General features: G+C 39.3%; 1 protein-coding gene across 3 annotated transcripts in view; it reads right to left on the bottom strand.

Moving 5' to 3' along the window:
• FAM184A (family with sequence similarity 184 member A) overlaps positions 1-20,864 on the bottom strand; it is a 134,497-nt gene that overhangs the window by 51,310 nt on the left and 62,323 nt on the right. For all 3 annotated transcript variants that reach the window (XM_018563824.1, XM_018563815.1, XM_018563831.1), the window contains exons 3-7: positions 16,368-16,503; positions 15,225-15,406; positions 6,872-7,069; positions 5,764-5,886; positions 359-520 (exon numbers count right to left, since the gene is read on the bottom strand). In XM_018563824.1, coding sequence (XP_018419326.1) covers positions 359-520; positions 5,764-5,886; positions 6,872-7,069; positions 15,225-15,406; positions 16,368-16,503 — 801 coding nt within the window. The remainder of the gene's footprint in view (positions 1-358; positions 521-5,763; positions 5,887-6,871; positions 7,070-15,224; positions 15,407-16,367; positions 16,504-20,864) is intronic.

Here is a 20,864-nt window from a genome sequence, read left to right as displayed (position 1 = left end):
CCACTGCCCTGGGGTGTCTGTGCACATTCAGGGCAGGCAAAGGCAGCAGCTATAGTGTGAGTGTGCACATAAGGGTGTCTCAGATGGGGCTCCATAGGACCTTAATGACATATGGGTTTTGCACCCATATGTGATTTTTAAGTATCAAACAATATAAACAACATAAACTTTTTATGAATTTGTCTGTACCATTCAATGAATCGGTTTAAAGCCCAATTCTTTATGCGCTCTCTGGATAATAAGATCGTTCTTTTGTTATATGTATATGGGAACTGACCTTTGCATGCTGATGTGCTCACATAATTTCCCATAATGGAAGAAAAATGATTCCACTGCTAGAGAACTATGCTATAGTTACCTGAACAGCAAACAGGGAATCACTGGTCTCTCTCAGTCTTTCTCGTGTTACATCAAGCTCATTTTGAAGCCTGTCCTGGGCATCTTTCAGACTTGTTATATGACACTCAGCAGATCCAAGTCCTTGTTCACTTTTCTTCACCAAGTCTTGAAGTCGACAAATCTATTTAAATGTAAATAGCAGACTTTAGTCTTCCTCTAAATAACCAGAGAATTATAGATTGTACATTTTGCATTAAACAATACATTTCTGCGGCAACGTTTTCAACCATAGAAACCATGTGAGCAACCAGATCTATCACTAATCAGTACAACATTGTTTCCTATGCAGTGTTTAAAACAGCTAATATGGCAAGTAGAACATGACTGTTTGTATTAAAGACATGAGACCCCAGTAACAGAGGTTCAAATCGAATGAGAAATCATCGATTGGAATGTTACGTAAACGATTTTCTAAAGCGCTGCTACGTTGAAGAAGTTTCTTTTTTTTTTTTTTTACAAAGAATAAATATAAATGACTTATTTTTGTAGTAGAGGTATATAATTACATTTGAAGATGGGGTTTTACATTTTTATACTTACTGAAGCAAATGCCCAATTTTCTAAAGTGCTCCCTATGTGTAAGCAGTAATCATTTCTGTAACAATTAAGCCAAGCAAGGGTACATGCACCTGTTGTGTTTCAGCAGCACACAACAGTATGGCAAGCTGTAGATACAACCAGACAGGCTTTACATAGAATTAAATTGCTACTGTGGAGACCCATTATAGGTTATAGCTAATTTGGTACTAATAGGCAAAGCTAACTCTGGGAGCCAAATTAATCAAATGCAGAATATTATTTTCCTCTCCTAAGTTATATGTATTACCAATATCACTATTTATGGAGCTTCCACCAGTTGTGGACCAGTAAAATTGTATATACTGTGTGTGTGTATATATATATCTTCCTACATCTACCAATGTCACGAAATGGTACATTATGCCATTAAAAATCTAATTTCTCATAAAAACTCATATAGTAGTGGCACATCTGTGCAGCAGTATGAAGGGGGTTGTGAATTGGACTGTGCTGACACAGAACCCCCGCGAGAGTTTTGTGTTTAATGCAATGTTGATGAGTAAACATGGGCAGGAAGCCCTTAAATGCACTTTGGAGTCTGGACCACCCCTCTGCAGCTAAACGTTGGAAGCTGACCCCTGCTCTATATAAAGTATAATAAAACTATGGTACATTATAAATTACACTCCTTAACCCCTTGCTGACTGGAGCATGTTTTTACATTTGCACACACATGATAAAATCTGAACTTTTGGCTAGAAAACAGCTTCAGACCCCAAACAACAATTATTTTTTTCACACGGTATTTGTGCAAATGTTTATCAAACCAGTATTTTTAGAAAAAAATACACTCAAATTATATTTAGTGCAAAGAAACAGAACATAATACCCAAGCCCGCTGATCTCTCTCCGATCCATCAGGGTAGACCTGCAATGCCAATGCTGGGCCCGCACAGGGGACAGCGGAGCCCAGGGAAGCCGGTGGCCGCAGGGGGGAAGGGGGCGGGGGTTTATACACAGCACCGCAGGGAGAATGAGAATGTGGGCAATGAATCGATCAATTACATATCTTAGGATACGAACAGTCACAGAGATCATGGCTGTCCCAGATTGCGTTTTATTGATCCCCCTAACATTTTGAAGAGATTCAAATGAGGTTAGAATGGAGGCTTCAGTCGCTGTAGAGGCATTGCCTATCTGGGGAACCAGCCAGTCATGAACCACCACTAGTTGGGACGCTAGGTAGTACATGTGAAAATTAGGAAAGGTCAGTCCCGCCATCGAGCGAGGAAGCTGCAGCACCTCCAAGGCCACCCTAGGGGTGCGACCCCCCCCCCACCCCCACAGAAACACAGTGCAAATAGAATCAATTTTACGGAAATAACTTTTTGGGACATAGCAAGGGGCATTAGCTAGGACATACAGTAACTTGGGGAAGAAGTTGTCTATGGTAAAATTACAGTTCTGGCTGGAAGTGCCAACATTATGGAAGCTATATGTGTTTGCCTAAAACAAAACAACCTGCAATAGTCAAATATTGCAAAATAATAAAAACAACAATATGCATTTACATTTATGTACAGTATGTACATGCCAATCATTTTGGGTGTTTCCCTTTGCGGCTGCGGTGACTCTTATATTACATTCCCTCCACAGTTCAGGTGTATAATGTACAACCTATAAAACAAATGTGTTATTGACGTGCTAGCTTTTAAAGGGATAACTATTCTTGTTCAGGCAGTGTGAGAGATATACTCGATGTACTGTTTTCAGTTACACTGTAATCGCAGGACATCAGGGAGTGCAGTGAATCATAGCAGCGCAGTCAAGAAGCTAAAAGGCAAGCATTATGCTGGATTTATACATACTGAGGACAATAGTTTATTTCTTCAAGGCAATACATTCTGAAAAGAAAATGTCTTATGTCGGCTTACAGGAAAATAGAATGTAATTTAAAAAAGAGCAATGATAATGATGATCAATCTAAATAAATTACTTTGGAATACAGCAGTTATTAACATACTGCAGTTGTTCACTGAGCTTGTATTACAAGCACAAATTCTTCAAACATATTTTGCCTTATCTTCCTTGCTGATACAAAAAAAAAAGATTACATTATGTTTTATCTTTTTGAACAGAACAACTAATTAAAGTGGAAGTAAAGTTAAAAAAAAATGCTAGGAAGTACAGTTTTCTTGGTAGGAGAGCCTTTGCAAGCCTCTTTTGCAAGAAAATGATCCTACTTTTTATTTACAGCAATTTCGTTGGGTGTCTCTATGCATACCTAGTACAGTGTATACTAATTGAGCTGGGTTGAGGGATGATGTAACTCCACCAAATGGCCAAATACAGAAGACACCGGGTCCATAAAAAGAGCAGGAGAAGATGGCAGTGGTGGGGATAGAGTGGCGGAGAACAGCTTTGGCCTGTCATTACTAGTGGAAGGCAAACCAAGATATAAGTCTGCCAGAGTATACAAGGGTGCTGTGCATTTGGGCAAGAGCTTCCATAGCCATCCCTCAGTTTAGTTTTTTGCCATTCTTGTATCGGACATTAGCACACACCAAGGAGGATACTGAGGATACTTAGAATACTGCTTACACAGGTGCTTTGATATGCAGAGTTACATATATTAGAATGTAGTACACACCCTGAGGGCATGCAGCTCAGCATACGGAAAACATATTTTCTCTCTTGAAAGAGACGAATTTCACATGTCAATGTTTCTTTAACATGCCTTAAAATGTTCCCTGTTTTGCTCAGTCTTAATTTATAGCTCTTTCATAGGATGGGGCCTAAACTTTGCGTGTGATACTTATTAAACCAAGGTTTAGGTAAATGAATTGTGGATATATTATAATAGTGTAGCCGAGAAAGAGCTTGAAGTGAATCTGTACTTTTCCTGTGCAGAGTAACAGCTTCTCTACCCAGAAGACAATACCTTGCTATAGACTTCCTTTCTTTGTCCCATTCATCTTTTGCCAGATAAATAATTAAAGGCTTTATGAGAAAGCACCAGTGTGAAATGCAGCAAGGCGTTCTATGCAAAGCCAACATGTATGTGATCGTGTGTAATCGAGTTTGAATTAGGAATGCAACAATACCAAATTTTCAAGACCAAGTAAAAGTACTTTCCCTCAGGTACTTGCCGATACCAATTACCGATACTTTTTCTTAAAGGAACATGTGAAATTTTGTCTAAAGCAATACAGACTAATGATTTTAGGGCAGTTTCTTTATAATTATGAAGTGTAACTCAAACCGTGACTATTCAGCAATGGAGAATGGCAACCAGCAATAGAGGACTACAGAACCGATCAATCCATGATTATACAGTAATGGAGAATGGCAACCAGCAATCATGGATTGCTGAGATTTGTAGTCCTCTATAGCCGATTGTCATTCTCTATTAGCACTGTGACATACACCATTAAGATAAGAACAATAGGCAGCCGCAGCATAAACGTTTATTTACCAGGTCTCAGGAGGGTATGGCAGGCCCCAGAAGGGCTTCAAGGGTCACTCAGAAGTGCGGCGGTGTGTCTGCACGCATTCACCAGGGCTGTGTGTGTTATCACCAGGGCTGCATGCGGCATCTCACCAGGGCTGCGTTTGGGTGTCACCAGGGCTGCATTCGCGTCTCACCAGGGCTGCATGTTGGTCTCTCGAGGGCCACGTTTGGGTCTTACCAGGGCTGCATGTGGAGCTCTTCAGGGCTGTACTGGGTCTCACCAGGGTTGTGTTTGGGTGTCACCAGGGCTGCGTTTGGGTGTTACCAGGGCTGCGTTTGCGCCTCACCAGGGCTGCATGTGGGGCTCTCCAGGGCAGTATTAGCTATTTCCGGACTCCGGGCTCTCCAGAGCTGCGATCGCGGCTCACCAGGGCTGTATGTGCAGCTCTCCAGGGCCGTATCGGCTATTGCTGGGTGCTGGGCTCTCTAGAGCTCCAGAGCTGTGATCGTGTCTCACCAGGACTGTATGTGCAGCTCTCCAGGGCTGCAATTGAGTCTCACCAGGGCTGCATGTGCTCTATGTGTGGTACTCCATGGCTGTATCGGCGCGTGTCTGGCGTCTGGCTCTCCAGCGCTGTACGGCTGGTGTGTGGCTGTCAGTGCTGTGCCGGTCTCGATAAGGAGGAGATGTGGGGCTGGACTGGTACTACCAAGGACTTCTACTGTGAGGTCATCAGGCTGCCTGGTGTCCACAGCAAGCGAGGGAACTCAGGCACCCGAACTTGTTTAAAAATGTGAAGGGCAGGTATCGGCCTTTAGAATCGGGGTATTTTCAGGAGTACAAGTACTGAAAATGCCCTGTATCTGCCCCGATACCAATACTAGTATCTACTAGCATCTCTAGTTTGAATTAAAGGCCTTTTGCTAAGGATGTAAGAAATCTTTGAGAATAAAACAGGTTATAGTAAGGAAGGCAAAATGAATCAAAACCATCTAACAAAAACACCAAGAACAGCATTGCTTTCTTTAAAAAAAAAAAAAGGTTATTTACATGTCACCACTTCCATCATAAACTCAAACATTGATTGGTTATTCCTCTATGCACTCCATGACCAAGTGTGCATCCAATTCCATTTGCTTACACTACATATACAGCCTAATTATAGAGCTATTTATGATTTTTGCATTTAACTGTTCGTGGCTTGTTAATACAACAAGCCTCCAGGAGTAAGTGATCAATCTTGTTCATATGTACAAAAAAACAAGATATGAGTGTACAAGATACAGTTTCCCTTTATTTTAAATGTATTAAATGCATTTCACTGAACTCTGTTGTGGGAAACTCAGGATTGGGCTCACAGACTGATCAGGATTTGAGGGCATAAGCATTTTACCTCTTGATTGGCATTTGTCAATTTGTTTGTCAGCTCCTCCTTAAGAGTTTCAAGTTGTTGCTTCAGTTGATTTTTATCCTCCTCTACTTCTTGTTTTTCCTTTTCATATAGCTGCTGGAGATCCTAATTCGGAAGATACACAATGCCCAAAATATTATTTACAGAACGCGCTTGTGGTATTATTGCTTTTCAAATGTCTTGTCACCAATCTGAGCTTAACCAAAGTATGATTGAAAGTTTTCCCAGAAATAGCAACATCAAGTCTCTGATAAATATGTCAGATGTCTAGGTAGACCCACTGTATTTTTCTCTCTAATGGCTATAAAAAATGAGTATGTGCATCTGCAGACTTTCTAGGAACTAGGGCTAGTTTTTAAAACATACATCAAAGTTTTCATTGTGTACTCTCCCCTACGTTATTGAACATGAATGCATATTTAATTAATATAATAAAAATGAAAAATAACAATTAGAAATGCTTTAATGTTTCCATTTTCTACTTAGTTTTTGTTGCTTTTCTGCCATTGGTATTTTAAGGAAGGGGGGGGTTACAAGAAAAAAAATATTTCTATAAGCATAACAAAAACACTAAACATCACCTTTTCAATGTCCACCAAAAATATGTTTATAATTAATAGCAACATATTTTTATTACTGTTGGTTTAACAACATTCCACATTAAGTAATATTCCTTCTGACCAAATGGGGTTCTCAAATTATACTTAAGTTGCAGTATAAATGCTCTACAATTATACCTCTAAAACATAAATTTGGCTTATATTATATTTAGTGTTAATGCTAGTGAGAACATCTTGCTTATTTATTAAATTAATACATTAGGCAATAAAAATTTGCAAAATGCTGCAAGTTAAAGCAATCACTCTGAAAGTCTTAGTAACCATAATTTAATTGGTTGCTGTAGGTTACTGTACATCACCATAGGTCTTTTCACTACCCTACTTAACGTGCCTTCAAATGTTACAATTAAGGAATTGGGATGCTGATAATTTGCCTGTAACTCACAAATGAAACCATTAAAAAACTGCAAAACAGACATTTCACCAATGGCATGGAATTAAGTGTTGTGTCTGCATTCCCCGTGACTCACCATCTGTAGCTTCTTCTTCTCCTTATTTGTAGAGCTCTGTGCTGCCTCAAGCGCTGCTTGATGTTTCCATGACATCTCTTCTAACATTTTTGCATGAGCTTCTTTTAGCTGCACCATCTCCTCCTCAAATTTGATGCGCAGGTTAATCAGTTCTTTCTCATAGCATTCGCGTTGGGTCTGTTTTGCTTCATTGATTTTCTGTAAAGGAGACAAGGCAAACACTTTATGCAAGTACTTGCCCATTCATCAGTTTTCAAACCCATCAATCAGCCTAAGAAAAGACAAACTTTTTTCATATTCTGTTTTCTGAGCTTAAATTTATAGACACATAATTCAAACTTTCATTCTATTATTCAGCATCCATGATTTATTAACAAACAGAAGGAAAACGTGACAGTCAGTAAGCTTGAAATGTCAGATTAAATCCTCAGTTCTCCATTTCTCCTTGAGGCATTTCAAACAAACATACATTTTCATATTAGATGAAAGCCACTAGACATGTCTAATTAGCCCAGTTCTAGCACAGTTTGAAATGTTTGACTTTGTTTTTAGTTCATATATATCCTCTCACCGGCCACTTTATTAGGTACACCTGTTCAATTGCTTGGTAACACAAATTGCTAATCAGCCAATCACATGGCAGCAACTCAATGCATTTAGGCTTCTAGACGTGGTGAAGACGACTTGCTCAAATTTAAACCGAGCATCAGAATGGGGAAGAAAGGGGATTTAAGTGAGTGGAACATGGCATGGTTGTTGGTGCCAGACGGGCTGGTCTGAGTATTTTTAAAACTGCTGATCTACTGGGATTTTCACGCACAACCATCTCTCAGGTTTACAGAGAATGGTCAGAAAAAGAGAAAATATCCAGTGAGCGGCAGTTGTGTGGACAAAAATACATTGTTGATGTCAGAGGTCAGAGGAGAATGGGCAGACTGGTTCGAGATGATCGAAAGCCAACAGTAACTCAAATAACCACTTGTTACAACCAAGGTATGCAGAATACCATTGCACAACATGTCGAACCTTGAATCAGATGGGCTATAGCAGCAGAAGACCACACCCGGTTCCACTCCTGTCAGCTAAGAACAGGAAACTGAGGCTACAATTTGCACAGGCTCACCATAATTGAACAATAGAAGATTGGAAAAAATGTTTCCTGGTCTGATGAGTATCGACTTCAGCTGCGACATTCAGATGGTAGGGTCAGAATTTGGCGGAAACATAAAAGCATGGATCCATCCTGCCTTGTATTACCAGTTCAGGCTGGTGGTGGTGGTGTAATGGTGTGGGGATATTTTCTTGGCACACTTTGGGCCCGTGATGCTATCATGTCAATATGGACCGAAATCTCTGTTTCCAACACCTTGTTGGATCTATGCCACGAAGTTTGGAAGGCAAAAGGGGGTCCAACCCGATACTAGCAAGGTGTGCCTAATAAAGTGGCCGGTGAGTATATATATATGTAATTATATATATTTCTTAGAATAGCGTGGGCAGCAAGGAAAACCATACAAATGAATCTTGAACAAATCAAGCCCATCATTTCAGTAGAACCCCAGATGGCTAAACTGAAGGTTATTTTGGACAGATATATGAGACAAACTCACTGGAAAAGACAATTATGTTGGAAAAGAGGAGGAAAATAAGAAGACAAGGACCAAAGGTAAGATAGCTGGATACAGAAAGTATGAACATGTCATGAAAATTGGATACCCATATAGAAGAGTGATATTCCTGAGAAACGCTAGGTAACAACAATAAAAAACAATAAAACAAAATGTATATCATACTATATACACATATATGCAATATATATGTGAAGTACAATTTATGTACATACCGTATATCTTTGTGAATAGTCACATTAGCACATGCTAACATTACACAAAACTAAGGCTACCTATTCAAGTTTTTACAAAAAATGACAAGGAGAATCCAGATAAAAGTTATCACATCTGAATGATTTAACTTGTGTGACCCATTTCAGTCAGTAATGATCAATAGGGGAGGGGAAAATTATACGGAAGCATGAAGGCAGATGAGAAATATGTTGTGTACATGAAAAAGAATGGGCAGGAAAAGAAAGGATAAGCAAGGCTTTGAACTATACATTATAATAAGTGCCACTCATGGTGGTTTAATTGTTCTAAGAACTTTAATACTACTGTTTTTTAAGCATAATATGCCCGTTCTAGCACTTGGTGAACCATACTAACAAATGTCTCGAAAAATGGTACATGTTAAACCTTGGAACAAATATATTTGGCAGCCTGTGATTTATCATCTTCCCAACGAAGTACTGATGGGGTGGTCATAAAAATCTGGCCACTCAGTGTATATATATATATATGATGTTTATGGACATAGCAATATTCATTCACTACACTGGGAAAAGTTTAAAACAAGTTTTTGCTTTTTGATATGTTGGATTAACTGTGGCTGCACAAAAGGGAGTTCTATTAATGCATCTGGTGGCATTTGAAGGTAATCCAACTTCTTATCCTGCATACATTTGGAGAAAACTGCACTAAATATGGCAGAAGGGGCCATAAGAGTCAGAGCTGCATTAGAGAGCTGTGTTCACTGTACAACGCATGCGCGGAGCATTGTACATTCTCAGCTCATTCACGGCATTTATAAGATGCTATGAATGGGCATGATGTTTGGGAGTATGGAAAATTGTGAGTGCATGTGCAGGAGTTCATCATCACTGGTCACACAATGGCCCAAGCAGATGCCTAGGAACCCTGGGAAATAATGGCGGCGGAGATGGTGGCAGCAAAGGGCCAAGCGGCATCACACATTGCTGTAGAAGGGCAAACTTGTAAGGTAAGTGTGCCATAATGTGCAGAGGAACACAGAGGTTAATCAAATTTATTTCCTTTTTTATTTGTGTCCTTTAGTTCTTTGCATATGGTTTCCAGATATTCCCTCTTGCAATAAAATACTCTGTATGGCTTTAAAAAACGTATTAGTCACTAAAATATTAAAATATTACCATTTTACTTTATCAGACATATGCATGAACCTGTCAAAAGTACCCTCTGGGGTCTACATAGCACTGGTTGAGAGACTACGTTTACTGTACCCAATAGATCCTTTTCTAGGGAGGGTTGTTAGGTTATTTATATCAGATTTCAAGATCTGGCACCTGTGTGTAATAATGAACCATGATGAATGTATATGGAGAAGAGTAATTACGCTACATCATAGTCATTTCCTTTTTTAAAAGGGAGAGCAGCCTACAATAAATGTGGAGATGTTAAAGCATACTTAAAAAAAGGACTGTCACAAAGCATTGCGCGACACATGGTGTACTGTGCTTCCTATTCGCCTGCCTAATCTAGTAAATGTATGCATTACAACATTATCAATTATTAAATGTGATAATAACAGGAGAATGAATTCACTCAAGTATTTTAGTAATTAGTGTGCGAGCACTGACTGTGCCTAAGTTCCTAATAACTATACTGCCTGGTTTGTTCTGGAAGCAAAGGCTGATTTATTGTCAGTGGCATTTTACAAAGCAGAATTTTCTCCCTAATTGATGGTATATACCATCATTCATAACATAGTAATCTTGCATTTTAACATTTGTTGACACTGACGCATACAGCACAAAACTTACAAGTCTCCAGCATAGAAGGCCGTGCAGTAGCCCAGCAGGAAAAAAAAAAGGACGTGATGGCAAGATTACAAGTCTGAGAGATGACGGGTTAGAAACCTTTCTGTCACAGTGGATTTCTCCAGTGATTAAGCTGTCAGTCAGACAGAGAAAAACATGCACTATGTCACTGGGTTGGACGTTTTCAGAGAGCGAATGATGCTACAGGGCTACTGCTTGGGTAAAAGGTAAATTAGTTCATGCTCAGCTTAACGATAAAAATTAAAACTAGAGTCGATTTTTTCTTTTTTGGTATATATACAGTACGTTGTTCTGCTTAAACTGGCAGCAACCGGGTTTATTTTCGTTTTTAGAGGAAAGCATTAACAATACCCAATTAGATTCCATCTGTCATGTCAGAATTACAGTAAACTGATATTGGACTGTGTGTGACTGTATAATTATCATGACAAACTCAGAGAGAAAGATTTTTTTCTACAATCTAATTATATAAAAGCCTGATTTGGATACATCACAAAACATAAGCTGTACTGTGTAAAAATCTATATTATATGGCCAAATGTTTGCAGACACTTACACCTACCTATATGGCCAAACGTGTGCACATCTCTCAGGTTTTGCAAGAACAGAAGGGAAAATGCAACAACAAATAAACACATTGTAGATATTGTAGGCTTCCAAACTTGTGGCAACATTTTGGGGAAGGCCATATTCTGTTCCAGCATGATTGTGCCCTTGTGCACGACTACAGGTCTATAAAGACATGGTTTCTCCATGGAGGAACTTGAGTGGTCTGCAAAGAGCCCTGACATCAACCCTACTGAACACTTTAAGGAAGAATCAGAAGGCAAGCCAGTTCTTGTCCAGCATCAGTACCTGAGTACACAAATGTTTTTGTTTTGTTTTTGGCTGAATTAGCACAAATTTCTACACACAGAATCTTAAAAAAAGCTTTCTCAGAAGAGTGGAGGCTGTTATAGTCGCACAAGGAAAGCCAACTCAAAATAGTTTTGGAATGGGAGCTCCCAAAGGGGCAATGGTCATATGTCCACAACATTTTGATCATATAGTGTTTCTTACATATTTGGGGGTTTAATAATATAACTATTCTATATAATGTATACTATATATATACACAATGGAAATATATAGAAAATAGAAAACATGTCCGGAGTTTAAACTGAGAAAATTTACCATTTTAAGAAAAGTCCAGACCTTTCACCAATTGAAAATATTTGGCACATCTTAAAATGAAAAATACGACAAAAGAAGACCCAGGACTGTTGATCAGTTAGAATCCTATATCAGGCAAGAATGGGACAACATTCCTCTCCCAAAACTTCAGCAAATGGTCTCCTCAGTTCCCAGATGTTTACAGAGTGTTGTTAAAAGAAGAGTGGATGCTGCACCGTGGTAAACATGGCCCTGTCCCAAATTTTTGTTGTTGTAATCAATTTCGAATTTACCTTATTTTTTTCTCAAAATAGTACATTTTTCAATTCTATATGATTTTTTTTAATTGACTCTTTTATAGTGAAAGATCACAAGTCAAACCACAGACTTTTTACATGGGATGGCTTGAGGAGGTATTAACGATCTTGCAAGTAGGGTACTAATGTGCAAAACCCTGTTCCCTTTAATGATTTCTATTTCAAGTGTGCTTTACCAGACTTTAAAGCAAAGCAAAAATATGTATGAAAAAAACAAGGGATTTTCAATACTATTCTTTGAATCACAGACTGCAATGCATTATGACTACAACAAAGCTGAGAATATTAAGCTTCAAGGCTCTGGAACTAGTATGCATCCTAGGAGGCAGAGAATGGAGATTTCCATTACAGGATTTTTACAGAGGAATTTTACTTTAGGACACATTTCCTCTGTAGCCCATCTTTGGGCAAACTAGTGGGGTGGCGGTAAAGTTGGGGCAGGGGTTAGCTTTAAAGCATGCCAGAAAATTAATAGGTGTCAAATGAAATTTAGGGTGGGACCCTGCACTAATTCAAAAGAAGGTAATGTTCTCATGTGATACTTTTGTTATTGCTAAATACAACAAATTAATATGTTCAACCTCCTTTCTTTGTGGTGGCTATAGATCTAATCTGTCTGCACGCCCTCTTCCAATCATGTTCACAGCACCACTGTAATAAAGGCTTAAATGTAACAACATGTGGAAATTGCTCTAGGTATTAAAATGTAAAATGTAATTTAATAGTTCCACTTTCATCCTAACTGGAACAATGGCAACTGATAAATTATGGAGTATATGTCATTAAAGTTTCCACTTTGCATCACAGAAAATATAATTACTTGCTCTCAGTGACTACAGAAAAAATAAAAAGCCATTTTCAACTTCCCCACCTTCTCATATGGTAAGCCATGAGAACTCTTTCCTCTCCCCCCATCTCAACACCATCACTGCACGTGACAAAGTAGCGTAGAACCTGCCCACTACCATCAGCAGACTGACAAGGTGAAAGCTCTTTGCTCTGTAGTTCAGTGCATATTACACATGGTATGTAGCTAATCGATGCTAAAATCTAATATGCTGAATGTAAATAAGTCAGGAGTGGGCCATAACATGGTCTAAGAATAAATCCATGCACTGAGCATTTGGACAACAATAATTAACAGCCGTTTTCTGTTGTCAGTGGTGAGTAGCTTTTAAAACAAAGTAATGATGTTTTGGAAAAACAAAAAGTGTGGCCATTAGTTAACTCTTATTTTGAAAATACTAGTTGTCCATTTGCTTTAATATTAAGGTATTGACCTGGAACAAGTATGCCGATCAGGAGTTTTGACCTTCCTCTTACTTAGAATGAGGTTAGGAAAAGTTGCATCTGTATTTCTCTCGAGATATTTTTCTTTAAAGCATATGTCAAGGCAAAATAATGAAAAAAATCATGTAGTACATCTCTGCAATACATGCAATTTTCCCCATGTTTTATCCATTTAAAGACCCTGCAAGTATACAAAAATACCTGTTCAACTGCCAGAAATGCACTTAGCTATTAAACCTTAACTTGAGTTCATTAAGGGACACAGAATTCAGAGACAATTGGGGTACACTTGCGCCTATTGGAGGATATGGACACTGGCAAACAAAAAAAAACAGTGACCCGCCCTACCACTCCCAGCATGCCTTAGTTTTTTAACAAAGCAGTACCAAAAACAAGGCCATAAACATAGAGGGGTGGGACCTGTGTCCCTCAATGAAATTGAGGAAAAGAACTTTACAATGATTACAAAAATCCTGTTATCTTTCATTGAGCGACACAGGATTCAGAGAAAACTGGGACATCAAAAATCAATTCAACTGGGGGGTGGGCAACACAGCAAAATACAACCACAATTCCAAAAATGTTGGGACACTGTGTAAAATCTACATAAAAACAGAATGCAATGATTTGCAAATCACATAAACCCATATTTTATTTACAATAGAAAATAGAAAACATGTCAAATGATTAAACTTAGAAAATTTACAATTTTAAGAAAATAATAAAGGTAATTTTGAAAATGATGGCAACAACATGTCTCAAAAAGGTTAGGACAAGTCCATGTTTAGAACGGTGAAGCATCCACTCTTCTTTTAACAATACTCTGTAAACATTTGGGAACTGAGACCAATTGCTGGAGTTTTGGGAGAGGAATGCTGTCCCATTCTTGCCTGATATAGGATTCTAACTGCTAAATAGGCCTTTGTCATATTTTACATTTCAAGATGCCCCAAATATTTTCAATTGGTAAAAATTCTGGACTGCAGGCCGGCCAGTTAAGCACCTGGACTCTGCGCCACTGAGAACTGGTGGAACAACAAGCATTAGAGCACTATGGAAATGACTGTGTGACTGACTTTTTTTCATGATCACTATTTAGGCATCTCTCAGAACAGTATTACACTATGCTTTCCGCAGACTGCTACTGTGTACATGTCTCTTACAGGAACAAAGTTCTCCACCAAGATGACACACACCAATTATGTCATATCTTTGCTGTATGACTGCTGGATTTTATATAAATGCAGCCTTTCAGTTATAATAATAATATCTAATATTCAATTATGATGCTTATCTTACTTGTAACAAAAATATCCTGTGTCAAATACAATATATATTTTTGTGAAACATTCAACTATGACATGCATGCCATGCCCATTTATCTTTCTCACTTACTAAGGTCAGACCTTTTACAAACTTGATACAGATACAATGTAATCTGCAACTGTTCCATAGAAATTAAACGCAGGCACCCAGAAATGCAAGAGCACTTTGCTCAAATTCTATTCGCTCTTTTATTCAAATATCGAGCTCATCCCTTGGAGACACCACTGACTGCCCAGAGGGGCAAACCCATGCAGGTAGGTTATTGACAGTGTGTTTGTGGGAGTAGTGTGGGGACACTAGCTAGGACAGAATCTGACATGAATGGCTCATTGTATTAGTAATGTGGAATATGCCGACGCTAAATAAAAGAACTATATAAATATATGTTTGCAAGGTAAACAGTATAGACTCAGCCGTCCAAAATGTTTTAATGGATGTTCTAATCATTAAACGTATTACATAATAATTTCACAGCAATGACACTGTAAATTTAAAAAGTGTGAGATCGAATGCTGCAGCAAGATGTAACAAAGATGTCACTTGTTCCGTAATTACATGTTGGACAGCTGTATCTAACAAGGTCAGTTGTCTAACAGCATTGACAAAAGGCATGTCTTACTTTCTCCAGTGCAAGGATCTGTTGCCTTTGCCGTTCATCTAGGTTTTGATTTTTGGTTTGCAGCAGAGTCCGCTCTTCTTCAAGTCTGATTATTTTCTCCTTTATCCTAGCCTTTTCTGACTCCAGGTCCTGTATAGTGGCTTCTTGTGTCATCTGTGTGGCTTGTAGCATTCCAATGTGACCTGGAAAAATAGTGAACCATTTACAATTATTGCATGCCTCCATTATTATGAAAGAAAATCTTGCATTGCTATATTTATATTAAAAAAACAAACAAATGTGACAAATTAATACAAAAGAGTGAGAAAAAAATAGAATTGCTGCAGGACAGAACATATTGGGGGTAATTCATAAAAACTGGAACAGACAGAATCTGGAGCAGTTGCTCCTGGCACCTAATCAGCTTCTTTCTTTATCCTGTTCAGTTAAGCTTTGAAAATGAAACAGGGAAGCTGATTGGTTTCTATATGCAACTGCTCCAGATGTTGTCTGTTCTAGTTTTTATGAATCCCCACCTCTGGGTTTTAATGGAATGCAAACCCCTGGAAAAGGCTAACTGTTCAACTCTGCTAGATAGAGTGGACTAGAGAATCTAGACAACAAAATTTAACTGGTTGTGTTTAGTGTGTGACACAGGTAACTAATCCATGGATATCAGGTCACTTGCCAGCCAGACAGGTTGCTAACTCACACTTATCACACTTTACATAAACAAAGGCCCCCAAGTGTCCTGCCTCCTACAGGACTGTCCAGGTATTTGAAAAGTATCCCAGCGGGGGCCAGGACATGTCCTGCCATAAAAGTGAATGCGCAACCACTGAGCTAAGCTGTCCCATAGAAGTGTAAGGGCAGGTGTACAAGTACGCTGTCCAAAGGTTTGTGCATGTGTAGGGCCTACCGCATAGATATGCATAGATTGTTGCACCACACAAAAACTGAGTCAAAAATAAAAATTGTTTGGCATCCCTGTTTAGTCATCTGTGCCAATGACTGATTGTCACCAAATGTTTCTTTTACATTTAGGAGTACTTTGTGGATTTGCTAAATGACTATACTTTGTTAAAGTATTTTAATAAAAGTGGAATTTGAAGACTTGTTGAGTTTCTATCATGTATACCCAGTATATTCGCACAAACCACCTACTAGCTTTTAGCACAAGTTCTGTAGCCTGCTGCTGTAGACGTTCCCGAGCAGCTGCAAGCTCGCTTTCCATGTCTTTGTGTTTGCTTAGTAAGGACATCTCCTCCTGCTTCACAGTTTCCAGCTGTTTTTGAAGGACCTTAGGGAACATGCAAAATGCATTAAATATACACCATAATGAAGTCACGATGGAAGAGCTGTGCAATCCTACATTTCTAATGATAAACTCTATCATAAAGTGGCAGTTACATAATGTATCACTCAGAAAAAGAATCTAGAAATAAACATGTTCCGGCTGTAAGCATCTATCAAACCTGCCACCAAATACTCTTCCAACAGCTCAATGCTGTTGCAGCTTGTTTCTCTGTGTTCCTTTCATATAACATGTAAATATAGTAAATCAGTCCCATTTGTGAAAGAAGACAGTTCCATAAAGCACAACTTAGGTCACAGAGATTTTGGTAAATTCTGATGTGTAAACAAATGTTACCTCTGATCAGTTGTAAAACAGGGCCGGATTGCTTCACATTTCTTTAAAATCAATACTATTATTTCTGCCAGTTAGTCTTTTAGCAAATCTTTTTTCCAAGCCTGTCCTGCTGCAGCTCTCATGTTGATAGTAGACATGTGCACCAGCAAAAAAATTGTGTTTAGTTTCGTTTTGATTCGGATTTTCGTTATTTCGTTTTTCTGATTCGGGTCCGCAATTGAATTCGTTTTCGGGATTCGGACGAAATTCGTTAGTGGTAGTCCGGTCGAAATTTCGTTTATTGGATGAAATTTCGTTAGCAGCTAAGTGACATTACACTTTTACAGTCTGCAGAAGATGAAAAACAAAAAAAAAGCGTGAGGTTCCCCCCCAATTCATACCAGACCCTTTTGGTCTGGTAGGAATGTTAGGAGGGACCCTCCCCCAAGTTAAAACAAAAAAAAATGCGTGGGGTTCCCCCCAAAATCCCTACCAGACCCTTTAGGTCTGGTAGGAATTTTAAGGGGGAACCCAGCCCCCAAAAATGGGGGGGGGGAAACGTGGGGTCCCCCTTAACAGTCCTATCAGACCCTTGACCCGAGCACTGGCCCGGCAGGGCAGGAAAGGGGGGGGGCATCGCTCGCCTCCCCCCTCCCTGCGCCTTACCAGGCCACATGCCCTTGGGAGGGTGTCCCCGTGTCGATGGGGACAAGGGCCTCTTCCTCACAACCCTGACCCGCTGGTTGTGGGGGTCTGCGGGCAAGGGGGCTTATTTTCATTGGGGTACCCCTTTAAATAAGGGGGCACTTAGATGCCGCCCTCCCCCTTATTACATCAAATAGTTAGTAAGCCCGAATGTCAACATGTCAGCTCGAATATTTCGACCGGACTACCACTAACGAATTTCGGGAATTCGGATTCGTTTGCATTCGTTATAGCTGTAATTCGGAATTCGGATGCATCCGAATCTCCGAACTTACGAAATTTCGTCCGAATTTCAATTTGTTTGTATTCGTTTTAACTGTAACTCGGAATTCGGATGCATCCAAATCTCCGAATTTCCCAAAATCCGTCCAAATTTCGATTCGGAACGAAACGAATCGCACATGTCTAGTTGATATTATCACTCTATTCCATCGTGTTGGTGTCTACATGTTACCATGCTCCCCATCTGCAATAAGGCAGGCTAGGTGCATACAATTTTAATTTAATCACATACAAATGATTGTAAATTAATCATTTGCAAATCTTAAGTGCAGCTTGTTAAAAGGTGAAATGGCACTGGAATCATTTTTCACTATTTTGTGTTTCATCAAACTCTTGATGTGAGTCTAAAAGAATGCATTATAAAATAATATAATATTGTTACCATACGTGGGATTACCATTTCATCTTTTTTAACTCTATTTTAGAAGGTCAGTATAAGAATTACTAAACTGACATTGCTGCTTAAATATCACTGGGCTCAAAGTGGATTGCACTACTATCCAAAAAACAAATTAAAATGAAGCCCATGCTCCGGAGAAATGCATTAATACCCTCCAACCACCCACATCTAAAACTCCACTGTCTTCCAGATATAAGCCTGCTGAAGAATATTTGGCATAAGGGACACACTTCTCGGCATACCAAATGACTGGTCACTTGCTGTTCTCTGTGGTACCTTCTACCAGAGACTACATCACTACTAAGTCCTATGAAGACATAGGGGCCAGCAGATGAAGCCACAAAGCACAACAGTGGAATCACACATTTCCTGGAAGTGTCAGATGCATACGCTTTTTTTCAGCAAGCTTAGTTCTTGAAAACAGAAGTAGAGTTTAGCAGTGTAGGTGGCAGGAGGGATAAGTATTAATGCTTTTTTTTTCAGGCTGGGCTTCTTGCTACTTATTGAGCTAGTATTAAGCTACTTGTTTTAAATGAAACTCTGATATCAAACAGATTACTTAAATTAGAGCTGTGGCTAGGCTATAGACAGTTAAGCATTTGCTGACATATGAAGCTGCAGGCACTGTGGAGTAATTCATTAAACATTTTCACAACAGAAACACTTTCACTGCCGTGACTTGACAGTTTGAATGTTTTAATCTAATCTAATGTAAACAAAAAGCAGGTTCAGGGTGAGGTAGAGGGCAAGCAAAACATGTACGCAGATGACACACTTCTATTTCAGCTAGGGATGCACCGATACCTGTTTTTCGGCATCCAGTACAAGTGCCGATATTTCTCTTTTGGTATTCGCGGATACCGAGTTCCGATACTTCCGCTAGCATGGAGCCGGCTTCCCAGGCAATAAGGAAGCTGGACGGCGTGTCATTACCCGACGCCCACCTTCCTGATTGGCCGGGAAGCAGACTCCATGCTGTTTGGCTGGCTCGATATTGGTTGTCTGGGAAGCTGGCTCCATGTTCTCTCACAGCACTGCCGGTCATAGGAAATCTCCCACGAAGTTCCGGTATTGGAGCATTTGGGCGAGTACTCGCCCAAACACTCGGTATTGGCATCTATACCAATACTAGTATTGGTGCGTCCCTAATTTCTGGGTAATACAGAAACCTCCCTTCCAAATGGCATTGCAATAATTGAGAAATTTGGTAAATTCTCCGGTTTTACTATTAACTGGGGTAAACCTATACTTTTGCCGATTCATCTTGTATATAAAAATCCTTGGCTAGATAGGCAATTCATATTCAAGTTGTATCAGTATTTAAGTACATGGGAATATACATCTCACAATATGTTACTGAATATTTCTCTTTTAATCTTACCTTACCACTTATCCAAAGATTCAAAACTCAATGTGCTACCTGATGTCAGCTGCCTTTTGCTGTGGTTGGCAGGACCATCTCCTTAAAATGGCGTGGATGCCTCAGTTGTTGTATCTACTTAAACATTCCCTTGCAAAACAAACAGCTCATTTGCCTTTAGTAATTAAACCCTATAGTATCAATATGTGCCCTTTTCCATTGGGGAAATAATCCCAGTTTAAGCAGTTCATGAAGGGACTCATTTAACCAGAATATGTTGTATTTAGTAAGGGTCTTAATTCCCAAGAGCAACCTAGTGGCATTCCCCACACTTTTCTAATGAGGTATAGAGTAGGACAATCAGCATATGATCTGAGGTATTTGTTAGTCTCTAATTAGTGCAGAACAGAAAAAATGGTTACCAGCACTCCAAGTTTTCTTCAAAACGAAGAAAAGTTTTCTGAAGAAAACTTGGAGTGCTGGTGACCATTTTTTTTGTTTTGCAAGTTTTTGGCGGTGCCATCTGCGGCCACTTCAGCACCCCCTCCCCCCACATTGTATGGGGCTTCTCGGTCAGGAGTGTGGTGGGATTCACTATTTGCCTCTAATTGGTGCAGGGGATGTTGGCCTTGCAGATAGTAAGGGATCATATCAGCCTGTTAAGTCTTAAGTAAATCAACCCTTATTGCTCTAGTTTACAAAGGTGGTACCCTTAAATTGTTCACCCAACCACAAGAGGAATTTGCAATGGCCTGCATGTCCATCTATCAGTTTTTACAATTGAGACATGCTCAACTGAGACATACCACAATTCTAGGTCTTTAAATACCATATCGGTAGGTAAATTGACTGTTGTGGTAGAGTCCAGGGAGATCTAATTCTATTTGTTAAATACTAGAATTATACAAATGCTGAACACATTCTTTACCCACTCGCTACAATGTGCTTCTACTACTTGTATTTTGGGTTATTTTGACCCCACCTGTGCTTATCACCAAGTGGTGGATTTTACGGTCCCCTCCTACTTTTGGGGACTGGTTGAAGGAGATGCACCAATTACCTGCATATGAAAAACAATCCTTCTTGGGCCATGGGAATTTATCCAAATTCAGGCCTTTTGTAAACGTAAAAAAAATGATCACAAAAAAACAGAGCAGGTGCACAGGAAGCAGGGCAAACAGTCCTGGGACCTAAATCAAACAATTTCACTGCATCTCTTATGAACTTTTAGGATGAATTGCATGTAAATACACAAGTGTCCATAATCTATCCATAGGTGCACTT

Source organism: Nanorana parkeri, unplaced genomic scaffold (assembly GCF_000935625.1).
Source record: "Nanorana parkeri isolate BGI_ZX_2015 unplaced genomic scaffold, ASM93562v1 scaffold22, whole genome shotgun sequence".
Lineage (NCBI taxonomy): Eukaryota > Metazoa > Chordata > Amphibia > Anura > Dicroglossidae > Nanorana > Nanorana parkeri.
Note: the sequence above shows the minus strand (reverse complement) of the source record. Positions and strands in the feature narration are given on the sequence as shown.